Here is a 27,495-nt window from a genome sequence, read left to right on the forward strand (position 1 = left end):
TTTGTTGCGATGCCAACAGGTATCCTTATATGTATCGACAGAAAAGCCGCGGATCTTGATAAGTTACGAGATGAGGACCGACTCTTTGCCGGCTGGATTATAAATATCGCATCTGTCATTGGATTTAAAGAAACTTTGCGACGTGTCAATTCGCAAGAGCGCGAGGAAATCGTAAATAATCGATGTTTCGAGCAACTGTGGTAATCGTTGAAACGTGGCAATATCGGCCAACTTTTGGAGCAATAGAAAATCAGTTTATAAAAGGGAAGATTCAACTTAAAGCACAAGTTTCTCTTTGGTTCGCTAGGAAATTTACTAGTAGGCAAATTTTTGTTAGAAGTATACAGAATCGAAGAGGCAGTTGCAACGAGGAGGCAGCTCCACTTTTCAGTACTTTGAGAAAACCAACAAAAACGAAACTCATAGTCAATTAATATTTGTCGTAATAAACTAAGATGTGGTATACTTTAATATAAGCTACACGTCAATTTGTAGATTGTATTCCTAAAGAAATTTATAACATCATTTTATAATTCTAATTGTAATACACAGTTGGGTGCTTTCTGACGTAAAATCTCTCTAAAAATATTCGTGAACATTTGTCGCTGTGTATTTAAGAAATTGGCACGTTTGAATGGAAACGTGACTAATTTATCGATCGCATGGGTGCGAACATTTTTCTCGATTCCTGAGTTAGAGTATTTATTTTATGACAGTGCATCGTGTCATATAGGATATTAACTTATAGAAATTCCTTTGTTTAAATATGTAAATAAAATTGTCCGTATGCAACGTAATACGACTGTCATCAAATATTTAATTGGCCTTATATCCTCGATAGTTCATCAAGTGACTGTCGTTCAAACAGATAATCTCGTATCTATTTAGCACAGTGTATTTTGCGCCTATCTTTTCTAAATTAACCATCACACTTCATATTTCATATTTTCAAGCAATTAATCTATTCAACAGGATGTACCATATTTGAAAGATGAAACAAACACTGTGTGTATAATATTCAATTCGCGCATTAGAATGTTTTGCATTTTGTATTTAGGTGATGAAAATGTCGCAGGAGGCGTTGTCTTGGGCGTCACTTGCAAAATTGTCTATTTCCATTATTTAATATCTATTATCATAGAGCTGATCTTTTCTGCTTATTAGTAAATGAATCTACGTTTGAAAAAATAAATAAAAAGCTAGATAGTCTGATAGCTCGTACTCTAACAAATGAAATAAACTTATTCACGTGAATTGTTTCGAAAAGATTTTTTGTTAAATAAAACCTTGTCCGGAGAAACAAATAAAGAAATAAATAAACTATCAACATATACTTTAACAAACTGGATAAACTCGTCCACTAACTCGTTTAGTCATTTTCAAATAATTTCACGAATGTGCTGCTTTATATTACCTCGAGAATGAATTGAAAAAAATCTGCAGGTCGCAATCGGTAACATTCGATCCAGGCAGTAGCGACAAAAGGCAACATGTGTTATCGTCGTACGTATTTCCACGTAACCGAAGTCCACTTGTTTCCACGAGCACGAGATTATGCGCGTGCGGAATGTAAGCAGCGATCGGATCGCTCGTAAACACGAAGAAATAGCGGAACGCGATATGTAAATTGTAGACGGCGATGTAGGTGTAGTTTGAGCAACCGATAAAAAGCGTCGAGTTGTATCACCATTTAAATTCGAAAGAAATTATCATTTCCTACAAATCGGTATTCTCTAGTCGAGCTAAAAGTATACAAAAACTTGCTTCCTATAGAGTATACAAACGTGTCTATCTACAATTATAGAAAGAATACAATATTAGAAAGAACTTCATATAATAATTTTTCAAATTGAATTAAACAAAAATTAAATTGAAAAATTAGTTAAATATTATATTATTATTTTTCTAAACATTAGAGAATTGCTCTTCTTGTATGTCCTATTAATTCTATCGATATCAATTTAATCGTTCATTGCGTCTCATAAGTATAAAACCGTCTAAATTTTGTCTATTTTATCGAATATGTTTCTAATGAAATTTTGTCATACCGTACCTTATACCTTGTACCTGTATGAGACTGAAAATTTTAGACTAGTTTCATGATTATGAGACGTAGTGTATAATACGAAACATCGTGTTTTCTATTGATTTAATGCAGACACGTCATAGTTCACCGCTATCAGAATTTTATCGCGGATTTACGACTTCGAGATCGTAGCCCAGGTTATTGACTTCATTGTTGTGGCACGTAAAACGTGTATACGGCACGCATGAAATAATTATTCTCAATAAACTAATATATTGACGCAATCTATACGTAGAAGACTCTTTAATGAATGCATCGTCGAACCCTGTATGCTTCGAATCGCTGGTGAATACGATCAATGGATAACGAGTGGACGTTCAATCATCAGACAAATCAATTAATCGTACATCGAACATCCTCTTAGTACGTGTTTATCTTCCGTTGCTCTGTTTTCGCATCGACTAATTACCTACTAATTGCCAGTTTCACTCTGTACTAAATTTATGTCGTCTACATGGGAGTTACGAGATGCGACACGATGAATTTTAATATGTCCCACGCTTATTCGCGTCATTGTCCTTCGAATATCGTTTACTTTACTAATTATCAACGACAGACAGAAAGTCACCTTTCTGATTCGTGGCGCCTGACCGATCGCAATTGGCACCTCTATACCACGATCTTGCAATAAAACGATAAATCGTGGGGCGCAAATCGAATTTTCATTTATGACTTTTGTTGTAACGATAGAGAGTAACGTACATACATGTATATACGACAAATGATTGAAAAGTAATTGAACCATCCAGTATTATCCAAAGTAATCGACTTGGCTTTCTGTAAATTTCAAGATTTCGTTACATAGGTACAGGATTAATTCAATTTTTAAGAAACCAACGAGTTATTTCCATAAGCTAAGCTTTATCGTAAAAAGATCGTGTAAATAATAGTGAACTGTAAGGTAGAATTTAAAAAATCGCCTTTGTAATATGATAACGTTCCTATACTTTTCATTTTCTAGGATCGTGGCTTCTGAATGAATCAACTAACGAAATCAACTATGCGCCGAAATCCTATCGATAGATATAGGAATGATACATAATATCCTTTCGTAGATATTTTCCTCAATTCTCGTTTATCCATGTACATACAAATATATAAAAACAAATATAAGGCGCTTGCAATCGTTCAAGGAATGCTATCCCACAGTAAAAGCAGTGTATCCTACATCGCTAAAAATCACAAATATCCCAAAGAGAATCATGAAAGAAAATCAGTTACGAATATCGTATCATCACTCTCTATAGATCGAGTAATCTATCAATAAATGCAATTGCACGGCGTTTTAATTTCGTTACCGGTTCGATACCGGTTTTTCGGCACAATGTCACGAAGGCTTGCAGTGGGACAGCGCTTGTCGATCGCTTTTTGCGTGGCTCGAAAATCGACTCACCGACCTGTCAATCGTCCGCGTCCTCGACGTGTATCCCCGTCGTCATCCTGGATCGATCGATCCACGCGATCGTGGTTGCGCACCGGGAGCGGGAAAATGTCGAGGTGTACACGATCGAGACAAATCCACGCGCTGGTCCCCGTACAGACTCGAAGAGGTGACTGGGAGATTCTGAGGACCGACGGTTCTGGTTCACGACTGGTTCTTCTCCTTCTCCTTCGGCCTCTGGCCCCTTCCATTACTCGCTATAGCACCAAGCAAAGAGAGATACGCGTATAGTCGTACTGTGAACGTTAGACGAGGCCGGATAAAACGCGTGTTCGAAATAGAAAAAAAAAAAAGAGAGAAGAGAGGGAGAGAAAAAGAGACCGCGGATGCTAGAGAGATCCAGCAGAGACGCCAACAACGGCAGGTTGCTCCTTTCGAAGAGAACCTTTGGAGGGACGGGGTGAAGCCCTGGTTGGTAGGCCCCACCGGGCGAAAAGAAGTCGATCAGGTAAGGGTCAGGGACGCATTCGCAATTTCTGCCTCGATCGCCAGATGCTCGATCATTCTGTGTCGTTGGAATCAACCAGCTTTTTTGCCATACACACTGCGTGGTAGGAAGAAGAAGATGTACGGACGTTGATTTAACGATGCTTGTTAATATCTTAATAATTATGAAATACGAGAATATATGGATAGCTTAGTAGACAGCCGTGTGAGTATTTTGATCGTATGTTGGTAAGAGGCGAGGAACGCGTTATTAGAGGAGAGGAACTACTTTTTCAAAAGAGGAAGTCAGAGCGAAGATTGCACAATCACCGTACAAATAGCACATCAACGAGTTTTCATCTGGGTTTATGTAATCGCTGGTAAACGCGATATGAGATCATACAGCCGAGTAATAATCGGCGGTGCTTTCACGCCGATCGTTTTACGATTATTACTAGCTACCTCGATTTGCCCTGATGAAGGTAAATACAGACCGGGAAAGGAAGCGTCTCGAGAGAGTGATACGACCTTATATACGTTCGTAAGAGAGATTCGAAGAAAACGAGGGATAATCTTCTGACGAAGCCATGGCGAATGTATTTTTACCTGCGCCCGGTTCCACCACAAACTCGAGCAGGGAGTTCGCTCGCTTTCCTTTGAACGCTAGCCGAAAGCAGGAAGAACGTGACAGGGAAGAAACAAATGACGTCACGGGGTACTATCTCGAAGAAACTGGCTATTCAGTTCGCAAACCTTCGGCTCTGAATAGCATCGTTCGGGGCCTAAATCCTACCAAGTTAGCCCGGTTTGGGCGCAGATTAGTCTGCGAACGTTTGTAACTTCGTCCCAGGTAGAGGAGATCTGACCGATAAACTCGATGCTATGGCCGAAAAACGAGCACGAATACAGGAAACGTCTTATTTTTTGATTACATCAGGAATCGTCTTTCTTGACAAAGGTCCGAAGAAGTACGTTTCGTAACAATATGCACCAAGTAACTAGCCTCGACCGGTCGGTCGGGGTTAAAACGACGCGCATTGTTCTTTCGAAGCACGGTGTCTCATTACTTGCGGTGCTCGTGTGGTTGAGCTACAGAGGGCTTAAAGTTATTCTTGTTGGTATATCTTTATATGTAAAACGAAGAATATTACAAAAATAGCAAAATCGATTTCAAACACTCGCAAGAAGTTCCTCTATCGATCATAGAGATAAAGGTACCTGTAAGTATATAGGTGTGATAACGTATCTTGTGGAATTTGGAATAAAATCGATCCATTTTCGCTCTCTGTCTCCGCTGTCTCTCTCTCTCTCTCTTCCTTCCCTGGGAACCCTATTTGCGTCACCCTACCAGTCGAGGGGTTAACGAGCCAAGCTCCGTAATAACGTAACGTCTTACCAAGAGCAAGGCGTGTTTGCCTTGAGAGTGACGTGATGCTCCGCTCGCGATGGACATACGTATACCGACATCCGTAAATTCTAGTCACGTCGTACACAGTTGCGTTCGGAATCAGATGAAACTGATAACCGGTACACCGCGGTGACTTTGCGGTGATTTGTTTCCCCGGATTCCAGGGCCAAAGTCAACAATAAGCAATGGAGACTTGACGTCGGCGCGAGCAGTGGCAATGACCCCGAGAATCGCGCGAATCTCTCGATCGGGTCCAGCTGCTGCTTCTGCTGCTAGTTTAGTCGACAAATAGATCTCGCGCTTTTCCACCTCGCGTATGCTCTATGCATTTTCGAGCGGGATGAGTCAGTCTTCCACTCGAAGTTCTACCGGTCACTCTTCTATTTTAATAATTGCCGCAGCGGTCCACCTCTAATTTTACCTCGACAAGAGGTCTGGTAGCGAGACGGTGCAGCGAAGCTACAAGCGCGAGCCGCCCTCTTCACGCTTCGTTAACGCGAGCGCTTTTGTTACGATCGAGCGGAGCTCCAGCTGAAAACACGCAGAACAGTGGAGCGGGGTGAATTAACCATGTCGTGCGATTTCATCCGTCTGACACATTCTGTTGCGCGTTCCACCAGCTCCAAATCGAGCCACGGCGAATTAAACGGTCTGCTTCTCCTTACCTAACTTCATCAGCCGCTTCTAAATAAATGGAATCTGGCTTCTGCGGACTGTCTGATGTTGTAAGTATATGTAAAGAGATGTTCCTTGATGCGCGAAGCCTAGTTTAAAATAAAAGAGAAAAAGAAATGAGAAAGGCGAGATTCGTTGGCAGATCTCTGAGAAATAATTTTGGAGTTAATTAGGAGAAATACAGGACTTATTTTTATATGTACGTGTTCTTGATGAAGTGCGTGTCGGATGTTAGAATTATATAAACTGTTTGTAATTTACATACGAATGTTACAACACGGTGCGAATAATACTTTAGAAAAATATAATCTCGAAGAATCTGTTGCCTAGATGCTCTAACAAAAATAAATGGTGGAAGATAGCAATTACGTTTTAAGATCTCCGAGATGACTAATGGCGAGGAACGCTGCGATGAGATAGAAATCGGTTGTCGAGTAATAGGGCTTTAAATGCCGGAATTAAATTGTAGTGGGATAAACACCGAACAATATCGAATCATTTTTTCCATTTCTCTCGACTCTTGGTACCTTGACTTTGCCCGTGAAACATATTATCCATAAACATCCTTGTTGTATACGCGTGCTAACTTGAATTTATCGTCGTACGTGCGTTGTTTGCAAAGGAACAGTATTTTTGTTCCGACAATGCCAAAGGAAAAAAACAACTTGTTGAACAACGTATGCTGGAAATAAAAATATAAATTTGAAAAATGGATATGTACGTAAAACGATGAATACAAAAAGTATCCTGATAGAGTTATACGAAGTTTGGAAGATTAAGAAAACAACTGTTTAAATATCCTTCCGTGATTCTATGTAATAATATGTATATGTAATATAAAAAAAAATAATTAAATAAAAAAGATTTGTAACTAAAAACAATTTTCACCTGTTATATCGTAAAAATTTTGTCGTTAAACAGTTCTTAGACGCAGCTATTAAGTTCAAGACCGCCCAAACTTTGTAGACATCATTAGCGGAATCGCTTGATAAGGATCGTTCTCGATCGAGATCGATGCGAATCGATCACGTTCCGCGCACGCTTCCCATGCTGCTCCTTGCTCGATAACCAATGGAAAAAATCTGGAATTCCCAGTGGGTGGACCAGTTCTTCGTTCCCGAAGATATCCGAGCGTGGCGTCCTTTCACGTTGTACACGTGAAACTCGTTCGCTCTGCGAACGTCTATAGTCTACACAGAATCCTATCGTCCTATCTATAATCTATTGCTCTAAATAAAAATATTCTATAAATCATTATACACGTATGATAAGATATAATAATTATTGAATCTGTCATGTCTATTTTATAGTATTCCAGGTTTCCCATTATTTCTTTATAATAAATCACCTTTTGATTTGAATTATGTAGAATGTAACATGTAAATTATTTTGTACCAAAAGAAAAAAAAAACAAATAATCTAAATATAAAATGATTTCAATAAAGCTAATTATTTTAATTATTAATTATAGAAAGCTTTTAAATATTTTAAATTCTGAATTATACATTATTTCACTCGTTCCCCTGCAAATCGAATAAAACATTTTGTTGCAAATTATTTCCTCGTTTCAGATTCACTGACAGAGAAACACGTTGTTCTATCATTTAAAATTCTTTTATTTCCGAAGCTTTGTATGCACATATAACGATCAACGATGTAACAATACCGTCTCTGCTGATCGCAATCAAAAAGACTCTCTCTTCTTCTCCAAACTTTCTCTCTACCTCTTTCTCTCTCTCTTAAGCGTACACGCGTCCACATTCTCTCTCTCTCTCTCTCTCTCTCTCTCTCGTTTTTTTTAAAGAAAATCCAATCACCCAATCCCTCAACTTCTTCGTTTTATATTTAATAAATTCTCGCGTGATTTCAAAGTGAACAATCCATTTAGCCATCTTCTCCGCTGTAAAGATACACCGGGCACTCGTTACACACTTGATTTTGTAATCGACCAACGAGTCTCGTTATGAAAATCATCGCAGATACCAGTTGCTCGACCAATGGCTGAAGAAGAACGCTCATAATACTGTTTTGGTTTCGCCTTCGAATAAAAAACACCGAATCACGCATGTCACGTTTTTTTTTTTTCACGAACGACACATATTATTGGATATTCCTACGACGTCATTGGAAGAGAAAATTCCTTAAAAATTTTTTTGACGTCAAACAAGGAGACGATTCCTAGTAAATTACGTGAAATTTTATTCATTCGTTATTTCTTAGTTTCTCCTTTGATCGTAGTTTCTTACTTTATTTCAGTTTCTTTCTTCTTTAGACAAAACATATAAGGAAATCATCTGTTTTATTACATCTTTTATTTAGTCTGAATTTTTGTAGCTCTGTTTCTTCATATAGATTTAAAGATGAAACCGTACAGGAGAATAGCGAAGTTCCTTTAGAAGGTAAAAATCGTTCCCTAGGAGCGAAGATTTGAAAAATTTTAATCTAAGAATTATTGTTGTTGTATTTTAACGTTTCTTGATTTTTCGTATATACTGACGAGCAGCAGTTAATACTGTAATTATCTATATACTATTTTAATTAATATTCCCTGCAGATGTTTCGACAGATATTTTCCAAAAGTAAAAAACTTCAGATTAAACACCGCCTATGATACGAGTTACAGTGAGAAGAATACGTATGGATTATATTACAAGTTCTAACTATGAGTCTTTACTCGTCAGTCTACACGTAGTTGTCATGCAAAGACTCTATTATAAGTAGTCTAGTCCGCTTTCCAAACTCTCGGAAACGAGCGATGGAATATGTGCAATCACTCGATACAGTGTGACCTATAAAAATCTATGTCTTTCTCGAGCATGCGTTTAAAGCACCAGTTCGATGACGATTACGAAGGAAGCCACTAAAAGAACGTTGAGAACGGTCCTTAATTTATCTTTCTTTTTTATCTTTTTACAATCGTAAAAATTTTCTCCACCTTTATCGAAGAATGGGAGAAACTCTAGCCTGAATTATTTATTATTACACAGAAGTGTCGTTTATAGATTACAAACATGCTAGATACCTGAGAAAAACGTGATCACGAACGTGTGTCGATCGATTATCGTTTAACACTATACTTCCCTCCATTTTATTATACAAATCTCTGTGTACATTGTAAAGAATGCCAACGTCTTCGTTGCTAGTCGACGATACACATCGCTACGTTCTCACGATAAAAATATTATATCGAAAATTTCGATGATATTCTTATGGGATAGGAGCGGTGTAATCGTACAAAAGTAAACGGTCGAAGAGAACATCGAGTACGGAATTTGTTTCTCGTCGATCGAGTCTATGGAAATCGTACAATTAGTATCGATCTAGATGTATGTACTTATATTCTTCTCTTTCAAAATTAAATTAGTCTCTTGTCAGTTGTCATTTTTTTTTTCTTTTTCTCATTTATCATCGATAAATTGTACAACTATCTTCATGTTACGAACGTAGTAATAACAGATTAGACGAGTAAACGCGACAATGCTTTATTACTCTGTACCTGATGTATCTATGATTAATTAATATTGAATCGAAGACGATGGTAATATAATGATACAGTAGAACTCCATTTATTAGAATGAAATTTTAGTTAGCTCAATTAACTCAGATATATTATTATTTCAAAAGATACATTTCATTTTCATATTATCAGAATTTATAGTCGTACTACTAAATGATACGAAATTTAATATACCTGACCTAATTAATTTATTAATATATAAATACCATAATAGACACGATGATGTGTAAAAACTTATAGCTACCGTAAATGAACTCTTTTTATATTAATTATTATTTGTATCGTAATGGAACGTCATAAATGAAATTCTACTGTGTTTATGTTTCATATTTTTCATTCGGTGTAAGCTACCGAGTATGTAGAAGTATGTACATGAAAGCGTTATATCGTGTTTTCCTTTTTAAGTATCCAAGTGTGTACCTAATTGATGAATAAAAAAATATTATTATTAAATATCGAGAATGCACAATGATTCGCGTTATCGACGACGCACCTAACTGCGAACGCGGCGCCTATCTTCTACTATCGAATGCAGATCGTATTGTACAAAGTCAGTCGCTGCTTGTGAATAATAAACGACAGTGTCATCGATGATTTATGCCACGTTACAACGTTATACACGTATACACTTACGAAGCTAGCCTTCAAAACGTAAACGTATCTTTCTTTCCACATTCTCCTCTTATATCCCTACGGTGCTCAAGAGGAGGAAGTGTCGGAGGAACGCGTGTACTGTCCAATTTCAAAAGGTAGCCGACACACTATTTTAAGTATACTTTCTAATTTTACGTTCTAGCGGATCTCTTCTTTCTTTCTTCGTCTCGTAGGAAAACCTGCATACCAGAAGATAATTGCTTTTAAAATAACGCGTACAACGTTACCACGTGGGGAAAGAAAACCTCTATTATCATCTGTGACGAGGTGTTGTCACGCGTTCCTAGAGAGATTTGGAGGAAAAGTGTTACAAGCGGCACAATTCTGAAGTCTTAATCATAGGCCATGCAAAGTAGTACAAGCGACAAAATCTCTAATTTTTATAAATCACGACCTTTACTTTGCCTCTTAACCCAAGCGAACCGAGAGTTTTACAAGCATCAACATTTTTGTCAATTGTGGAAATTCTTAACAAAGAAATGTGTATTATTAGATGAAACTATCATAGTAAACTAATTTTTGTATAACATAGTGATTTAATATGAATACGTAAGATCATTAAATACTCGGTGATAGTATAATAAGCACACAAATGTCTATGGTTAAAGTTTGATTGAAGAAAGTTTAGATAAAATTTTATATATCCTTGTGTCGAAAAAATAAAAAAGCATTCGTATCACTTTTCCAGTAAATCCTTCAATTGTTCTATGTTCGAACGACGAACGCTTTATTTAACGAGATCCATGCTCGTAGAATGTTTCATCGGCGGGAACAACGATCGCATTTCGATCCCCACTGCGTCAGTTGTCTTTATTTCCTATCTTAAATACGATTAACTGTGTCGACCACGTATGATAAAGGAACATGGTATTCACGTTTCTTGCCTAACTTTGCATCGAATGCCGAATTACGGTTAATGAACACGCGAATCAAAGCGAATTGTATACGGTTTCGGAATCGCGATAACATTTAGGGAACTCTTGTCACGAGCAGGCTTTCCAATCAGCCGATTTAACTCCACGCTTGGAACTCGATTTTCATGCATACTGGGAAACGCACTGCGGTTCGCAGCTCCATGAGGGCATGTTTTTCTAGGAAAACGCCACGCGATTTACAGAGAGATCGTGTCGATCAATTTCTATAGCATATTAGACTTGTAAATTACAGTACAAAAAGCGTAAGACTTACTATGAATAACAATATATCGTACATGTGTTTCAAAGGTGTCACAGTCGAAAAAAATTCAATCCTGTGTTGGAAAAAAAGAAAATTGTCAAAGGGGGATTTTGAGTTTTTTGAAATAAAAATAAAATTGAAGAGTTTGTACTTTATGCAACGTTGCGCCTTCAGTTGAATAACGTTTTGTAAGCTTTTAAATAGTTTCCTGCTTTCCCCGAAAAATTTGTTCGACTTGTGTCACTTCTGAAATATATGTGTGATATATTAACACATTAAGGATCAAGTAGCGACATAATGATTCAAAGTTACGTAAACGCAATAAGACTAAGAATGTTTAGATAAAGTAATGAACATATTGATTTTTCAAAGTACGAAAGACATATTAGAATAATAGATAAAAATAACGACGAAGTATTTTAAATTCAACGAAGAAAAAGAAAGATGGCTTAAAGAAAATGACAAAACTTTAATTCTCTTTAGCTTCGAAATGATAGAATACTTTAACTAAGGGGGATTTAAACTTCAGAAGATTGCACGATCTAGATAGAAGAAAAATTATTAAGCGAATCCTTCGAAGTCTCTTCCGCAACTACAATGTTAATAAATAACAGAATTTTCTAAAATAAATTAATTAAAAATGTTATGAATTAAATGTCGAATTAACACGATTTCGATCCTTAATGAATTAACCAATTAATTACGATAAGTATGAAATTGAAGCGTAACGGCGCTCGATAATCTTCCTCCTCTCAATCGCTACTACTTTTCTATTTTCATTCTTCTAAATGATATGTGACGAATATAAGCGACGCGCACAAATTTTTGTACCATCGTTTCTACACTTTTCACGTGATCGTCTAATCTCTGTATGATAAAGAGATCGATGGAAATATACGCGAGAAGAAAATGGCTGCAGGATGAAGACGGACTGAATGAACAAAATCAAGTATACAAATAAATATAAAACGTATATTTAAATTAAATGCCACAAAGTATTTTGTTGTATGTTCTTGCGTCACGAAGTCGGAGTTGTTCTAATTTTCATCTTATTCATTTTTTTTTCTTCTTCTCCGCGTGAAATTACAGTGCTCTGAGACGATGAGCGAACGTATATCAACGCACGCGCCATTTTTTGTACACGGAACAAAGAAAAAAAGCAGAATTATAGTTCTGACGCTTCTGAACGTATACAGGGTGATTCGGAACAGGTCATGCAAAACAGTTCGAATCTACTCCATAATTCTTTTTTTTTCTCTCTCTCTCTCTCTCATTCTTTCTCTCGCACTCTTCCTTCCATTGTCATTTCTTCTTTTCCTAAACTTTAAAATAAAAGAGACGAAAATTCGCAACAATATCCTAAGCCGACTAAAAACTCCTTTTTTATTTCTTTTCTATTCGTAAATCGGTCAATTTCTTTTAAACACGCCGCAAACGTACAATTCTTCTCTTCCTTCGTTTTAAGCGTACTCAGTCTTATGCGAGCCACGAAATGTCTGGTGCACCGCAGTTTCACGCGGATTTGTTTAAATTTCTACTGAAATCTGACGAGCGAAACGAAAATACTAGACGCGTGTTCCGCACTGTCCGGAAGGTTCAATTTCATCGAAACGAAAGAGGAAAGAGCAAGAAAAAAGAACTTAATTAAATCGTCCAACGATCGATCGAACGTAGTAAGGTCATGTTTCTATACCGTCGAGGAAGAAAAGCAATAATAAAAGTGATACGATATATGGAACGTTTCAATCAAAAATGGATACTACTTAAAAAAAAAAAAAGAAAAAAAGATGAATTATATATTTCTCGTAGATTTTAAACAATGTACGAGAAGTTCGATTGTTAAATAATGCGCAGAGAGTAACAACACCGATAGAAAAAATCCTCTGACGCTTTTTAGCCGCGTGTTCAAACTGGCCGGAAATCGAGCAAATTGTTCGTACGAGACGAAAGTGTTCCTCTTGAACGTACAACACGTCTCTTAACCTTTACATTACGGTAATAATGAAATTAATATTATTGCTGTGCATTCTCTTAATCATGGACTATGTATTATTGCTTTACGAGTTTTCTTTTTTCTTTTCATCATCTTAAAAAATCTTTCATTCGAACGATCGTGAACCACACTTTGCAACGATCGTGATCAGAATTTCTGCTACTTCGTAGAAAATCTTAGAGATCGTCTGTGATGGATAGCATTCTTTTTTTTTCTTTTCATTTCTTTCTCGACATGTAACACTGTTTTAACAAGGGTTGTTGATTACTGACTTTCTTTTCTTTTTAAGAAAAGTGCTGTTGCTTGAATCAACGTTTATAACCTCGGACCGCTCGAAACTTACTCGAAGCTCGCGCGAAATAACATCGATCGATGAACACTAACGTGTGGTACGTAGTTGGTAGTAGTAATAGTCTAAAAAAGATCATACATATTTCGCGCATGCACGCAGCATTTCGTGCGCCACAAACATGCACAGGGCACTTGTTATGTACAGGAGATAATTACACGCTATACGTACACGTGTATCGTTAAATATACGATCTACGTTAAGTTACTTATCTTCTTTTGTTCTCGAATTATACAGCGTTTAAGGTACACTCGGAAACGAGCGGGCTAACAGCATTTCGACGTTTGCGATTTTTCACTAACATTCTTCTCTTCAACTTGTCAATAGAATTATTTTTATATTATAGATTTATATATGTATATATATAATATATACCTATATAGATTTCATTGATACCATAGGTACATGGGTAATTGCTTACGCGATTTATGTACAAATTATCACGATTTCAGGTAGCCGAGAAGATCAGTAAATCGACGATTAGAAACGATTTGGTCATGTCGGTCCGTTCACGAGTTTTCCTCTCGTCCTCTATTTGTCCGATATCGAACGATAATTTATTGCTAATAGTATTTCTTTTCTTTCTTAAATTCTCTATTTTACTTTTTTTACATCGAATGATCGATCGATGAATCTTGCTCTAGAATATATTTTTCACAGAAACCCACGCTAATCGCTACTATGATCGCTAATGAATCCTTAAGGCGAAGTTTATGGCTAGAATCGTAAGGCGATGTTCGTTTATATGGTCGATGAGAAAGTGTATACCTTGCACACAACGAGCTGCTCCATCGATCGATCGTTGTCCAAGTTCGATTTATACAAAACGAACAGGACAATACCAGACCGACATGTCTCCACGTGTTCTCTTCTTCGAATAATAGCAGTAATAATAACATCGTTAGCATTTGTATTATTTATACTGCGCGGTAACGAAAAAAATCAACGTTCCTTCGTCGGCTCGACATGACGTACATCCACGTCATTTTTCCCCTATTTGCTATACTAATTTTCTCCCTATCTCCCGTCTTCCCATTTGCTCTATCTATTCGTCGTCTTATATACTCCCTCCTTTACTTTCTTCCGTTCTTTCTTTTTCCCGTTTCTTGCTACATTCGTCAATGAAACGAAATAATTTACGAATCAGCTCATACACGTGGAAAAAGCGAAAACTCAACGAGATAAAACCTCGAAACGCTACAAACACGATACACAGAGCGAATTTATTCATCTATAGCGAAAATTGTAGCCGAACTAAGCGCAAACGTTTCATTTTTTTTTTTTCCTTTTTTACCTAACGTTTCCTCTTCAGAGATCAGCAGTAATCATTACATCCTATTTGAAGTACACGAAGGAAAATTATAATAAGTTTGTATTTGTTCATCTTTTGACTTCTAAAAAGAACTATTTTAATACGAAGTAGTTGAAACAGAAGTATTTTGGTATAACCTGAGAGAGTCGGAGATATTTGTGAGAATTGTATAACTAAAACTTATTAATATTTTTTAAATGATCAAAAAGTTGGTAAAGGCACAAGTTTAAGCCCAAGATCAAATAAAAAGATAGCTTGGATGGTATTGAATTTTGAATATTGCTCTCCTACAAAAGTCGGGAAACGTGACTTATCATCATTTTCATCCGTGGACTTCACATTCCTTTCTATACCATTCCTAATTTGGCCACCTATCTGTCGTTACTCTTTCATTCACTAACGCATGCGCACGATTTAGAATAATCTTGACTAATCATTAATTAGTTAAATATCACAATCTATGATAAGAAGTCCGTAAATATATGCATAGATATACGCCACCATACGCGCCATGCTGGAAAAACCGACATAGCGCCACGACGCAAATTAGAACCGACAGTTTTACAAAAATAAATTGTCTCGGGTGGGGATAATAGTGAATGGTGGTTGGTGATGAATGGTTTACCTACTATATTCGGGACAATGTGTACGGCTTTGCTAAACTCATCAGCCATAACTCGACTGAAAAACTCATCGTATCTCCCTTTGAAAATTTCGTACGAGCTTACAAGAAGCTAAAGATTGCCTGAACGAAATTTTCGCTACGTGTGCTGTTGTCGTTGCCTACGATCCAGTGAAAATTTCTTCACCGATTAAACGGAACCCGCACACACGATTTATCCGTCGAATTTTCCTATTTTTTGTAAAAAAAAATAGAAATCGTGGCATTAAACCGGAATCGCTGGATAAATGCGTTACACGATGTACACAATTGTGCAATAAAATATACATATCATATGTACGAGAACAGAGCGAAGCAGAGAAGACTAACAAAAAATAGAATAAAGAGAAGAACAAAAAAGAAGAAAACAAAATAATAAAGAAGATACAAATAAGAAAAGATATAAAGGACATATTGATGATGGTAGGTAGTGAGGTCGTATATGTATATATGTATATATGTATATACGTAAAAACGTTGAAGAGATCGTGATCGATAAAAAAAATATATATATGTATAAATGTATACTATGATCTATATATGTACAAGATGAGACCCTCTGTACGCGAACCGCAATTTAATTGGAAAATAAGTCGAAATTCTACGCGCAAGATAGTTCGATGATCGGTCGCTTCGTGTCACGACTAACTACGATTTACATTTTTTTTATTGAACGTATTTACAAGAGGACAGCTAGCCGTAAATGATTAATCCGTTAAATTGATTATTTACAAAAGAAATTCTGGATTAATATTTTAAATGTCACTCAGCTGCGTCTCCTAAAAGAAGAAAAAAGAAAAAGAAAAAGAAAAACAGAATAAACACTGCTTATTGAACCTTTTTAACTACTCTTCCTACTAAAAACCGTTTTTTAAACTTCCTGTACAAAGAAAAAATTTCTTTCTTTTTGTGTTTGATGCTTGGTCACGTAATCCTTTATCCTTTTTACAAGCATACATAAACAGGGGATAATCGCCTAAAATTCGATGTAGTTTCACTTCACTTATCATCGTCGCTTCTCTCTTCACTGAAAACCACTATTTTTAACAGACAAACACGGACAATGTGACTTGTTTCAAACGCGTCCGTTTTCACACTGTTCCCTTTTCCTATTATATCTTCCTCCTTTCTTTTTTGTTTCGAACGAACTGCCGCGCCGTCGGGACGAGGCACAGCGATCAGAATCGAACCTACATATCGGCCTGCTCCGCGAGAGATGTTGCAACGATCTTCGGCACAAAAAAATTAATTTTGTGAAAAAAGAAACCATCATACTCATACGTATTTCAGTCAATGTTCTCTAATATCGACCTACTGCCAATTTAATACTCGATGATGAGGGCTGGCGTTGCTATTGTTGCATCACTCGGTGATTCGTACGTTCTTCTGTGTAAAGTACAAATATCAAAACAGAAGCATCGTTGCGATATACGAGATGTTATTTCGTTTTCCATCTGGCCTCTTGAAACAACAGTTCAAAGAAGATAATGATAATGTTCCGGGAACGTTAGTCAGCGATTTCGTAAATCCGACGAATCACGTCCGCAATATGGTTCTTTCTTAATCAGTCTCTATAATATTGTAGAAATGGTTGCAAAATAAGTATCGAGAGGCAGAGAAGAAAATTTGGTACGTGCTTCTGTTTTCATTTGCGGAACCCCGTTTGTTCCATTTGTACGCGTATATCCCCTAAAGTGATAATGCGATTAGCCGATGATGATGGTTTGTTGTTTCAAAGGAAACGATCGTCGCCTGGCAGAATAGAGGCCGACATTGTTGTACAAAATGAAAGGACCGTAAATTTGTAACTATCGCATGTTCCTGCTCGAGATATTTCATTTCGGCAGGGAGAACGAAGCATGCAAAAACACATATATCGTTATCATGTCAATTCCACGTATAACCAATTAATTGCTCACGTATCTTTTTTTTTTTCGTCGTGCGCATGCTCATCACATCGAAGTTCACCGCACATCAAGACTTGTCCCCTTCTCAACAGGCTTCAGACCTAGACCATCAACGACGACGGCGACGAGGACGACCATGAAAAAAAGGATCTCGAAAAAAAGAGGAGGTAGACAAACGCCCATGGCGTACGGTCCTCAGCCTGGAGTGGGTGGGGTCTTATGTCAGTGAATATTAAAGTTGTACTGCTTACGGCTGGACGAAATACGAAGCCACCGACTTACAGCCAGTGGCTCCGGGTGACAGTTCGACCAAGATATATCCCCGAAATGAGGATAAGGCGAGGACGTGGTCGTAGCCTCAACCTGTATCGCCGTGGACAGGTCCTGTTGATGGTACTCGTGTTTGGTCCTCTTTGACTGTAGTTGCATAACAGGACTCGAATGAGTCGCGTGATTCAGTCTCTTTCCATTGATCTGAGTCGCGTGTTGCTGTTCCAACTGTTCGAGCTGTTCGAGTTGATCCATAGATTCGAATAGCAAACTGGGCATAGATGATATAGGAGAGTGGGCGATATTATTCGAACGTGGTATTTCGACCAGCAACTTAGTTTTATCCTGGTATACAGGGGAATAGATGGTCATTGCCGCTTCTGGGTCGATGTCCATAGGTGTTTCAGCCTCGAGAACCGTCGTGACCAACGGCGGTTGCGTACACGTGGCTGGCAGTGATGCTGGCACCGGTATAGCTGGGGATGCTGTGCTCGGTATCAGCGTGGCGACCGATGACGTCGATTCCTCGTTATTAGCCGGTAACGGTGACAGCGATGGCAACACCACGGATATCGGCGCCATCATCGAGCTCGATTGTGTCGAACCGGTCGAGTTCACTAGCGACGATTCCAGACTCCTCAGCTCCTCGTTGACGAAGTCCTCTTCGAGCTTGGTCTAAAAAAGAGAAGCGTTGGCGACTCGCAATAAGAATCGTAGGGCCCATACGAGGTGTTGGCGTTTAAGTGCCCAAAAGAAACCATGCCTTACAGGTTTAGTGGAGCCATGCGGGGCCAGACACCGATAAAGCAAATCAACAGCCTGCAATAACAAAAACAGAAAACAGGTATCAACCGACACCCTACTAGCGGGCAACTGTTCGCAGCTGACTCGTCTGGCTCATCGATCGATCCATGTTTGTCAGCTATATTATTACTTCTCTTTCTCCAGTTCTTTTCTTTTTCTAAATCCTTTTTTTCTTATTCTTTTTATCTTTTTTAGCCTCGCTATGTTCCGTCTAATGCGTCTTAAGAGATCTACGAAAGCGAACGATCTTTGGGTATCGACTGATACCTGACACCTGACGCCTTCTAAAACTCGAAAGACTAAATTTCGACGGGAATCTACAAATATGAATCTGTAGTATTATTTCACCTGTTATTCGTTCCAATCTAATTTCTATTAATTCTATTCGTTCTCTACTTCTAAGCGATTGATTCGATATATCTCACGACGATGTTTTTTAATTGAACTAACGTAACAAATGGCCATAATCGATCGATAGTTACGGCCCTAGGAAGATTCGTACATTTCTTAAAGACGCTACGGACTTTTTAACGAAGAAAGTTTGAAATTCATAGACTGCGACTTACAGATTTTTCTTTTACTTGAAGCATTGAAAACAAACAATTTGCGACTATTCTAAAAATTCTGAACGTCAGCTAATGCTCACACTAATAATTACCCCAAAGTTAGGGTGAATGAACTTTATTTCGTGATTAATTTTACTCCGAAAATGAAAGAAGTATTTGAAATAAAGGGATTCAGAAATGAATCTAAATAGAATAAAAAAGAGGTAAATTACTTCACTACTCGCATAACTTTCCAATATTTTCGTCATAAAATACCGAGAAATGAAAGTTTCGATGTACACACTACACATTAGATATCGATATTACCAAATCATGCATAACTATTACTTCACAAAAACAAGATATAAAAACAGTAAGCTACCAATATATTACCAACATATATATTCATAAAGAAAAAAAAAAAGAAAGAAAAGAAAGAAAACTAATTAGAATACTCATCGAAGCGAATTTCCCCTCAAAACAATACATGATACACAACATACCTAACAAAACTACATCAACGATTACGCGACAAAGTACCGACGTCTAAAATACGTATATCCAAAAATAACAATCTTTCAACATACAACAAAGAGCGAATTTTCTTTCAATCCAACGAGACACAACTTTCATTTCCAGTCAACCAAACTAGGAGAACAAAAATTACTTCAAATGTTTCTAATAAATATTACATCCTATTCCCAGAAACACCAGAAACATCTACAGCATGGAATTGACAATACAGCATTACTAACTCATATAATATATATAAAGAAAGAAAAAAAAAACAATATAATGATAAAATAAAACAATAGGATGTCACCTCACGAAGGATCATCACACTGTACACTTTTACTAAGGACATACCACAGAAGGGAAATCGGAGAATAAAAAAAAAAAAAATACAAAGAGAAACAATATAGCGATACGCTGGTCCTTACCTTTGGCAGTGGATATGTGTCTGGCAGCGATAAAACGGGTGGTGAACTGGGGGTTTCCGCTTCGATGGTCATGGCGGGGTTGGTGGGCGTTAAAGGGTTCAAGTTCGAGGTCCCAGAGGACACGGTCACCGTACCAGTCACAGTCACTTTTGTCGGCCTGTTCGGGACTTCCTTCGAGGCACGATGCTCCGCGAGGAGTTTGTCAAAAGTTTTACTCCGACCGATGACTGTCCGTCGCAACGAGACCGTATGCGCTTTGCACGTAAGCGACCTGGTGCAAGGCTTGCCTGTTTCCTCGTTCCACACTCCACAATGTCGATCTGGATCGTACTCTCGATCTTTGAGCAACGATCGATCGGTTTTGAGTCTCTTCCGACGAGGTTGACCCGTCGCCGTGCCAGGGCTTTTCACAGGACTCGAGCTAATTACAGTTCCTGATCCAGAGTTCGATGTTTGAACAGACGATGGTAACGATTCAAGAGGCGATCGAGGTGACGATGAGATCGGTATTGATGACGATGACAAGTTCGTTGAGATGCTTGGCTGTTCCGTGCTCCGTTTCACGTTCGTGTGATTGATCTTATTGCTCCCGCTATTTGAGATCTGAGGCGATGACTGAGTCTTTTTCAGCTTGGACACCTTGCAATAGGGCGTCTTCAAAGGAGTTTTTACGACTGGAGTGGAGGGAGGTGGAAAATTGACCGTACCAGAAGGATGTCGACTTTCTGTAACAAAATATCAACAGTATTATGTAATATAGTTTATGCAAAGTAGATAAAAAGTTGTTGGATAAGCGATATTTTTTAAAAGAACGTTTTAATATGAGTCTAGTTACTTGTAGTTTTTTCTGTTTCGCTTAAATGACTTACGAGAAAGATATTATGTATGAAAAGAATAAGTTATCTATGATAATATCATATATATAATATAAAATAATAATATAATAATAATATAATAATATAATATAAGTATCTAATACTTATGTTTCTTATATGTTTAAAGTTACAATTGCTCTGTCAAAAGAAGTAGAATGAATTTTACTTGATATAGAATTAAACGTAATACTAATATTTGAGCAGAAAGTTGGGAAGTATAAGACAACATACCCATATGTTGAATGAGAGCCTGTGGTTTGACTATTGCATGACAGGTTTCACATACTACCGTGTAAAAAGCATCCCTTTCAGGACAAAATCCGTATAAATCAATGTCTGAAACAAAAATTGTCTTGTTAGAAAACAGTTACAATTTCAGTCTCTAAACAAGATTGTATCTCTACTATGTTAAACTTACCTTCAGCTGAAAGCCTCGTAACTGAACTAGTAAGTTGAGCATCGGGTTCTTCATCGCCTGAAACAAGTCAAATTTTCTTATGGATAATATGACAAAGTAAACAATGCATAATATAAGGACATTCCATAGCAAATCATTAACTTATATACAACACACAAAATGTATTATAAACATATATCTTCAAATTAAATATTTGAAGAAGAAATTATTAAAAGGATTATATACTATGATTAATATTATGCTTAAACATAAAGTTCATGTTCATTATATTATAATTGTATTTACGCTGTTAAAAAAGATTTTAAAAAACATAAGATATTGTTAGCTTTATATCTATTGAATTTTGTCCTTAAAAGATCATTTTCATTCATTCCCATCAGTTTCCAAGCAGTAATGTGAAATAAAAACACAAACTTTTGAGTAAACAACTTTTATTATGTTTATGTTTCTTACATGCATAATTCTTGTAACAAAAAAGTCTTATAAGAGAGAACAGAGCACAAATATAATAAAAATACAAGTGTACATATATTCGTTTGAGAAAAAGTCCATCAAACAGCGCGGGTTCGGTCGCGTTCGTTTTACGAAATTCAGTGATCCATGCCAATGTATTATTTCTATATGCTCTAATCTAACGCTTCGACGCTCCATCGTTTTCACAAACGGGTTTCGCCACGAATTACATAATTGTCAGTGGAAAGAGCCAATAAAATATGCGCGATCATCTACGAAAATGTCAACCGTGATTAGCGCTGGACAATTGTTGACAACCGTTTTAAATAAATGCGTGTCAATGCTGGCCCTAACGATGCCCTGCGTCAAGTCGACAGACAAAGGAGCATCGAAGTTGAGGTTAGGTACACGAGCTAGACGCTCGCCGTTGTCGCGGTTTTAAACCAAACGAGAGCAAACGAACGAACATTTTCGATGAGATTCAGCGCACTTACTCAACGGCTTGTCTCGTCCGATCTTTTCGATCCAGCTGGACCAGGGCTGGCCGTGAAAGAATGTTGGGCTGTCACTTCCCGACATTGCCAGTGGCGCTCGCGTTGTGAATGAAACACAATGCGATTTCTCGTGTATATAGCGAGGCGAAAGTGTTTTGGGGCCGGGCCGCGTGGACTGTCAGGTGCCGCGGGTCGCGTACGATCTGTCTCTTTCTTAACGCGATAATACTTTGAATACATTTGCTTATAAAGTATACGCGTTCTCATATACGAGAAAAATAACCTACTGAACTTTCAAAATTTTGTCTGACAAGACCCTGTCGGCTAACATCTTTCACGGAGCGATATATTCTAGCACTTCTTTCGCGTTTGTACGCCCGAATACGAGTAACACGCTTCGGCGTACCGCACGCACGTAAGGTTATTACTGCGAGATCCGAGCACTTGCATTGGACGAACGAATATGACGTCACCGACGAATAGCCAGCCACTCATGCGCAACTCGTTTCGACCAATCAGACCTTTAGATTTCTGTCCTATCTCGTCTCCTCGTGGTACCTTATTGGCCATTCTGGCTTGCTCAGCAGGTGGATTGGAAATTTAAAGTTTTTCAAATACACTAAAATTTACCACATTTAATTACTATCTTTTTATTCCTTCGTAAAACACACAGCTTAAAAACGATATTACAAACGCTCCCTTTTCTCTCCTTATATGAAATAATGATTTTTATACAGAGACATTGATACTGATTCGAAGTGTATTTTTACTTCGACTATTGAAATTCATTGGATATTTAATCCTGTGTCGATAAAGTAACTGTATCAAGATTAAGTCGTACAAAAGATTTAATTTGACTAGCAACATAACGACGGCAATGTACGTCGTCTGAAATTAAATACGAAGCAACGAAATTCGAAATATTTAACCCGCAAAAAACGATCTCTGATTCGGTTGCGTCCCAACTGGTTGAGCTCTATTTTTTGAGTCACCACGGTGTTCTTGAATTTGTTGCCAATTTATAAACCAAAACGGTTGCTTATCTCTCGGCCAAGTTTTGATTCGATTTATTAAAGCAACGTCTCCCATAGCGTCTACTGGCAAATCTGGAGGAATCGTTGATGTTGTGATAGGAGTATTAGGTGCTACAGCTCCTACTGCTCCTGCTAGCCCATTCATATTGTTTACATCGATTCGATTTCCGACGGTTCCAGTAGTAGCACTAGCCACTGCTGCTTGTTCGTCCAGATACTGTGGAAGGACGCCAGGATATGGCTTGCTACTTCCAGCATAAGTTGGCCTCTGCGATTGGACCAAAATAAAGGTGGCGAACAAGATTACTACGTATTTTATCTGTAACGAGAAATTTCAGAAAGAATATTAAAAAAACAAAAAAAGAAAAAGAATTGGTAAACGTAAAAATTAAAAGTAATATTTTTATTATTTTATTTTTATAATCAATTTTGTAAAGTATATTTTACTCACCATGATGTTTTAAGTAAATATTTTAATAAGCCACTCTTGTAAGTACGTATGAATATTTCTCTGAGATCGACGAACTAACCGTTCGATTTCTCCGTTGAAACTAATCTATTCAACGCGATGGATTCTCTTGTATATAAATCCGCAGATACCGGATTCCCCACCACGGAGCCGGTCGAGTCATACACGTCGATGGGAAACCGCCGTAAGTTCCTGGGCCTAGTCCCTCTGATGCGTGTACGCATCCTATAAGATACGAAATTGACGTCCGGGAAATTTTGCACGATATCATCATCGATGCCTGCCCCTTTCCTACCAAGACTAATTTCTACTTTCGACGATGAACTGGATTCTCGTGAAATCTTCCTTGACGCGTATACGAAACCAACAAGCGAATTTGTCGAACATATCTTGACCTCAAAGTATGAGTAGATGAAATTGAGGACATCCTTTGATAAATAAAGATTTCGAAGGGAACATCAGAAGTTTTTTTTATGTTTCAACATTTTCTATTTAGGTTTAACATAATTTTACATAATTAATCGTTTTCTGTTATTCTCCACGTAAACAATATTGCTTCTAAAATATTTTCATATCGAGTTAAGACTATTAGTAATTTTTCAACTTTTATAGTATAGTACACTATAGTATAGTAATTTATATAATGTTTGAAATAAAAAGATTATCTGAATATATAAGAAGATACAATAAAGATTCTTGTATGATGCAGAAAGTTAGATGATATTAAAACTGTGGAATGTTACAGGATTGGTAACACATTCGACTTCTGATTCACACGATACGTAAAATTACAAGGCTTTTGTTGTATCCGAACAATTGCCATTTTTCATCTACACATCCATGTATATATATATGTATATATGACGGAATGTTAATATTTCTCTCTATGAAACGTGGTAATGTTGCTGTTTCGTGATGACATCATACACCATTGTATACACAATTTTTCGCTTTTACCTTTTTCCAATATTCGATACGGAAAAGAAGCAAAACTACAGAAAAAATCTCAGATTTAAAAGCTCATAATAAGTATGAAGAAATTAATACGTTAAATTAAGTGCAAAGCGATATTTCTATTTTCTTATCCATATTTTATTCATATCTCTGTAAAAGCGAACAATATTTTCAGTGATTCCCACCATACAGCGTGCGCCGATAAAATTGCATTAGTTTGTAATATCTGCCTTGATAAAGAAATTATCTCGAAAGAAGTAATTCTCCATTCGATGATAATCCGAAAAGATGGAATTGCGCATGAATACGTCAAAGATTAAAAAGAATTTATGATATAAATCTACTAGTGCATTGGATCGAATATTTTTGTTTATATGTGTAAAAACTTCTCCAATCAATAAAGTCAGAGTTATCGTCCGGATATAATAAAATGTCCATGATAGCCGTGGAAATAAAACAAAACGCAAAATATTATAATGCTTAATTCAGTTATTCCAGGCTATCCATAGCGATGAAACGTTGTGTAAATATAGACACAGGTTACAATCAGATACGATAAGATCTTTGATAAAATTTCCAAAAAATTTTAGTTTTCCTTATAATTAGACTACATATTTTTATGCAATTTGTCTTGTCTCTGAATATAAATAAGAAATAATTTAGATTATTTCATTTATTAAATATTCTACTTCGAATATCTTTTTATAGTTTTGCATATGCAGTATGTACATTCTAAGCATCTTAAATTTAGAATAAAAATTTATAATACTCAAAAATCCGTAATCTACTTATATTATATACAGTTAATGAAGATTGACTTTTTTTAATTACAACAATCATTTATGCCTACTATAAATAAACTAACAATAAGTTTTTATTGAATTATAAAAACAATGTATCTGTACATATGTACATACATATTTCATTGAATTTCTTCTTTTGCTTTTTTGTTTCTGTGATGATACATTGCTGGCGCGTGTAGTGAAAACGTGTGGAAGGAGTAATGATTTTTATTGTCAAGGTCTAGAATGGCTACAAAGTCAACATCTACCTCTTACTCATCTTGTGGAGGAGGAACAAGGATCACTAAGATCTCGTAACGGTGAAGTTGTCTTGGATTTTCCCCATCATTATATCGAAGACGTTCATATATATTCGTGAAAAATAGAATCTACGGAAATATATAATTTACAAAATATTTAGCCATTATAAAAATATATAGTATAAAATATTTAGTCGTAACAGCTTGTATAATGTAACTCTATTTAAAAGAGAGAAAATACAGAGAGTTTCAAATATTACAATAAATAGGATGTACTAAAAACTGTGATGAAAGGCGGAAAAGGGTGGGGATTCACTGTGGGAGAGATATACGATTCACTGAAGTCGAAAATGTAGCGTGATAATCTTTGATATAAGACTCCGTCTTCGACAAAATTAACTATGAGATTTCGTCAAGTATGCGCGCACTTGAGAGATAACGAGAATCAGTTCGATTGGTTTTCTTTGCTTTTATGTACTGTTCGATAGTATACGCAGAAAGGGAGTGATTCCCCATGTAAAGGAAGTCGACAGTGTGGAGTGACAAAGTTTTATATAAAGCTTCGTTTTTTCGAAGAAATCAACTATGTGGTTTCGTCAAGTATGCGTAACGAGATAACGAGAGTCGGTTGAACCAACTGCCAATTTGTTGAATAGAATAAGCCGAAATGTTTGATAGTCTCGTTAGTTCTCCTAAGTTCGCGCATACTCGATGGAAATTCACAGTCGATTTTCTTTAATACGAAGGCTTATATTAAAAATTGTCATTCTACATTTTCCACTTACTTTCGCATGCAGAATCATTCCCTTTCGATTTTTGGTACATCCTGTATCTGGAAAAATGAAAAAAAAGAAAACGTTACATAAGATATTTTGACTCGGAAGGGAAGAAGAACATTTTGCATATTTTTTATATTTGTACGCGTTATATGCATACAGTGGAACTCCGTTTATATGAACTCCATTTACATATACGAAGGGAATTTTAGTAGTGTCTGGTCGTCTGAACTTCAGCTGAGCTCCTATTCATGTGAACTACTGCCGAGCGTCAATCTACTTATCTGAATGTCTTACCGTAAGATGTAAGCAGTAAACAGTAGAGGCACGTGTTATGTGACACAATCTCTTGCCTCGCAATCAATACAAGTTTGCAGCAGTATTATATATTTAAGCGTAAATATTTCGTGAAATTTTATATAAATATGAATTGCTATTAACTGAACGAAAAATCACGACCGGGTAAAAGTATACGGGTTTCTAAAATATGAGCGACCTGATTGTATGAACCAACTTGTCCCCTGACTGGTTCATATAAGGCGTTCTACTGTACTGTGCATTTTTGCACACGTTTAAATTCCCCATAAATAATCACTCGCAGTTTACTCATCAGCCTTGAATAACAAAGCGTAAAACAATTGGTTCTTCACTGATCACAGAATACATCTATAATTCGCTTCGATTGTTCACTTCTTAAGATGACGAAGCACAATGTTTCTAATTCACATGTACACGTAATAAAATTTCTTCGATTAATACTATAATTAACGATAATAAAATTACAACAAAGGTTATAAATTTCATGCGAAGTGACT

General features: G+C 36.9%; 3 protein-coding genes across 6 annotated transcripts in view; all 3 read right to left on the minus strand.

Moving 5' to 3' along the window:
• The window catches only part of Kank (KN motif and ankyrin repeat domain-containing protein 2 kank), a 59,829-nt gene extending 56,171 nt beyond the window's left edge, over positions 1-3,658 (minus strand). The window contains exon 1 of one of the 2 annotated variants that reach the window (XM_072007188.1): positions 3,480-3,658. The gene's annotated coding sequence lies outside the window, so the exon portion shown is untranslated. The remainder of the gene's footprint in view (positions 1-3,479) is intronic. The other variant, XM_072007186.1, reaches the window with a different exon arrangement.
• Positions 3,659-12,335: 8,677 nt separating this feature from the next.
• Positions 12,336-22,881, minus strand: LOC139989154 (uncharacterized). 2 transcript variants are annotated; one of them, XM_072007192.1, is made up of 6 exons: positions 22,406-22,881; positions 21,459-21,515; positions 21,272-21,376; positions 20,166-20,890; positions 18,644-18,694; positions 12,336-18,550 (listed from the first exon to the last, which is right to left on the minus strand). In XM_072007192.1, the coding sequence occupies exons 1-6, from the start codon at positions 22,488-22,490 to the stop codon at positions 17,828-17,830; spliced, it is 1,746 nt and encodes a 581-aa protein (XP_071863293.1). In that variant the 5' UTR covers positions 22,491-22,881; the 3' UTR covers positions 12,336-17,827. The 2 variants fall into 2 exon arrangements, with proteins under 2 accessions (XP_071863293.1, XP_071863292.1); XM_072007191.1 differs by lacking the exons at positions 18,644-18,694; positions 22,406-22,881 and having other exon boundaries at positions 21,459-22,354.
• Positions 22,882-23,030: 149 nt separating this feature from the next.
• Positions 23,031-24,040, minus strand: LOC139989157 (uncharacterized). Of its 2 annotated transcripts, none has more exons than XM_072007196.1 (2): positions 23,891-24,040; positions 23,031-23,707 (listed from the first exon to the last, which is right to left on the minus strand). In XM_072007196.1, the coding sequence occupies exons 1-2, from the start codon at positions 23,891-23,893 to the stop codon at positions 23,330-23,332; spliced, it is 381 nt and encodes a 126-aa protein (XP_071863297.1). In that variant the 5' UTR covers positions 23,894-24,040; the 3' UTR covers positions 23,031-23,329. The 2 variants fall into 2 exon arrangements, with proteins under 2 accessions (XP_071863297.1, XP_071863298.1); XM_072007197.1 differs by having other exon boundaries at positions 23,031-23,758; positions 23,891-24,036.
• Positions 24,041-27,495: the final 3,455 nt, after the last annotated feature.

The sequence above is a fragment of the Bombus fervidus genome, chromosome 7 (genome assembly GCF_041682495.2).
Source record: "Bombus fervidus isolate BK054 chromosome 7, iyBomFerv1, whole genome shotgun sequence".
NCBI classification, from domain to species: domain Eukaryota; kingdom Metazoa; phylum Arthropoda; class Insecta; order Hymenoptera; family Apidae; genus Bombus; species Bombus fervidus.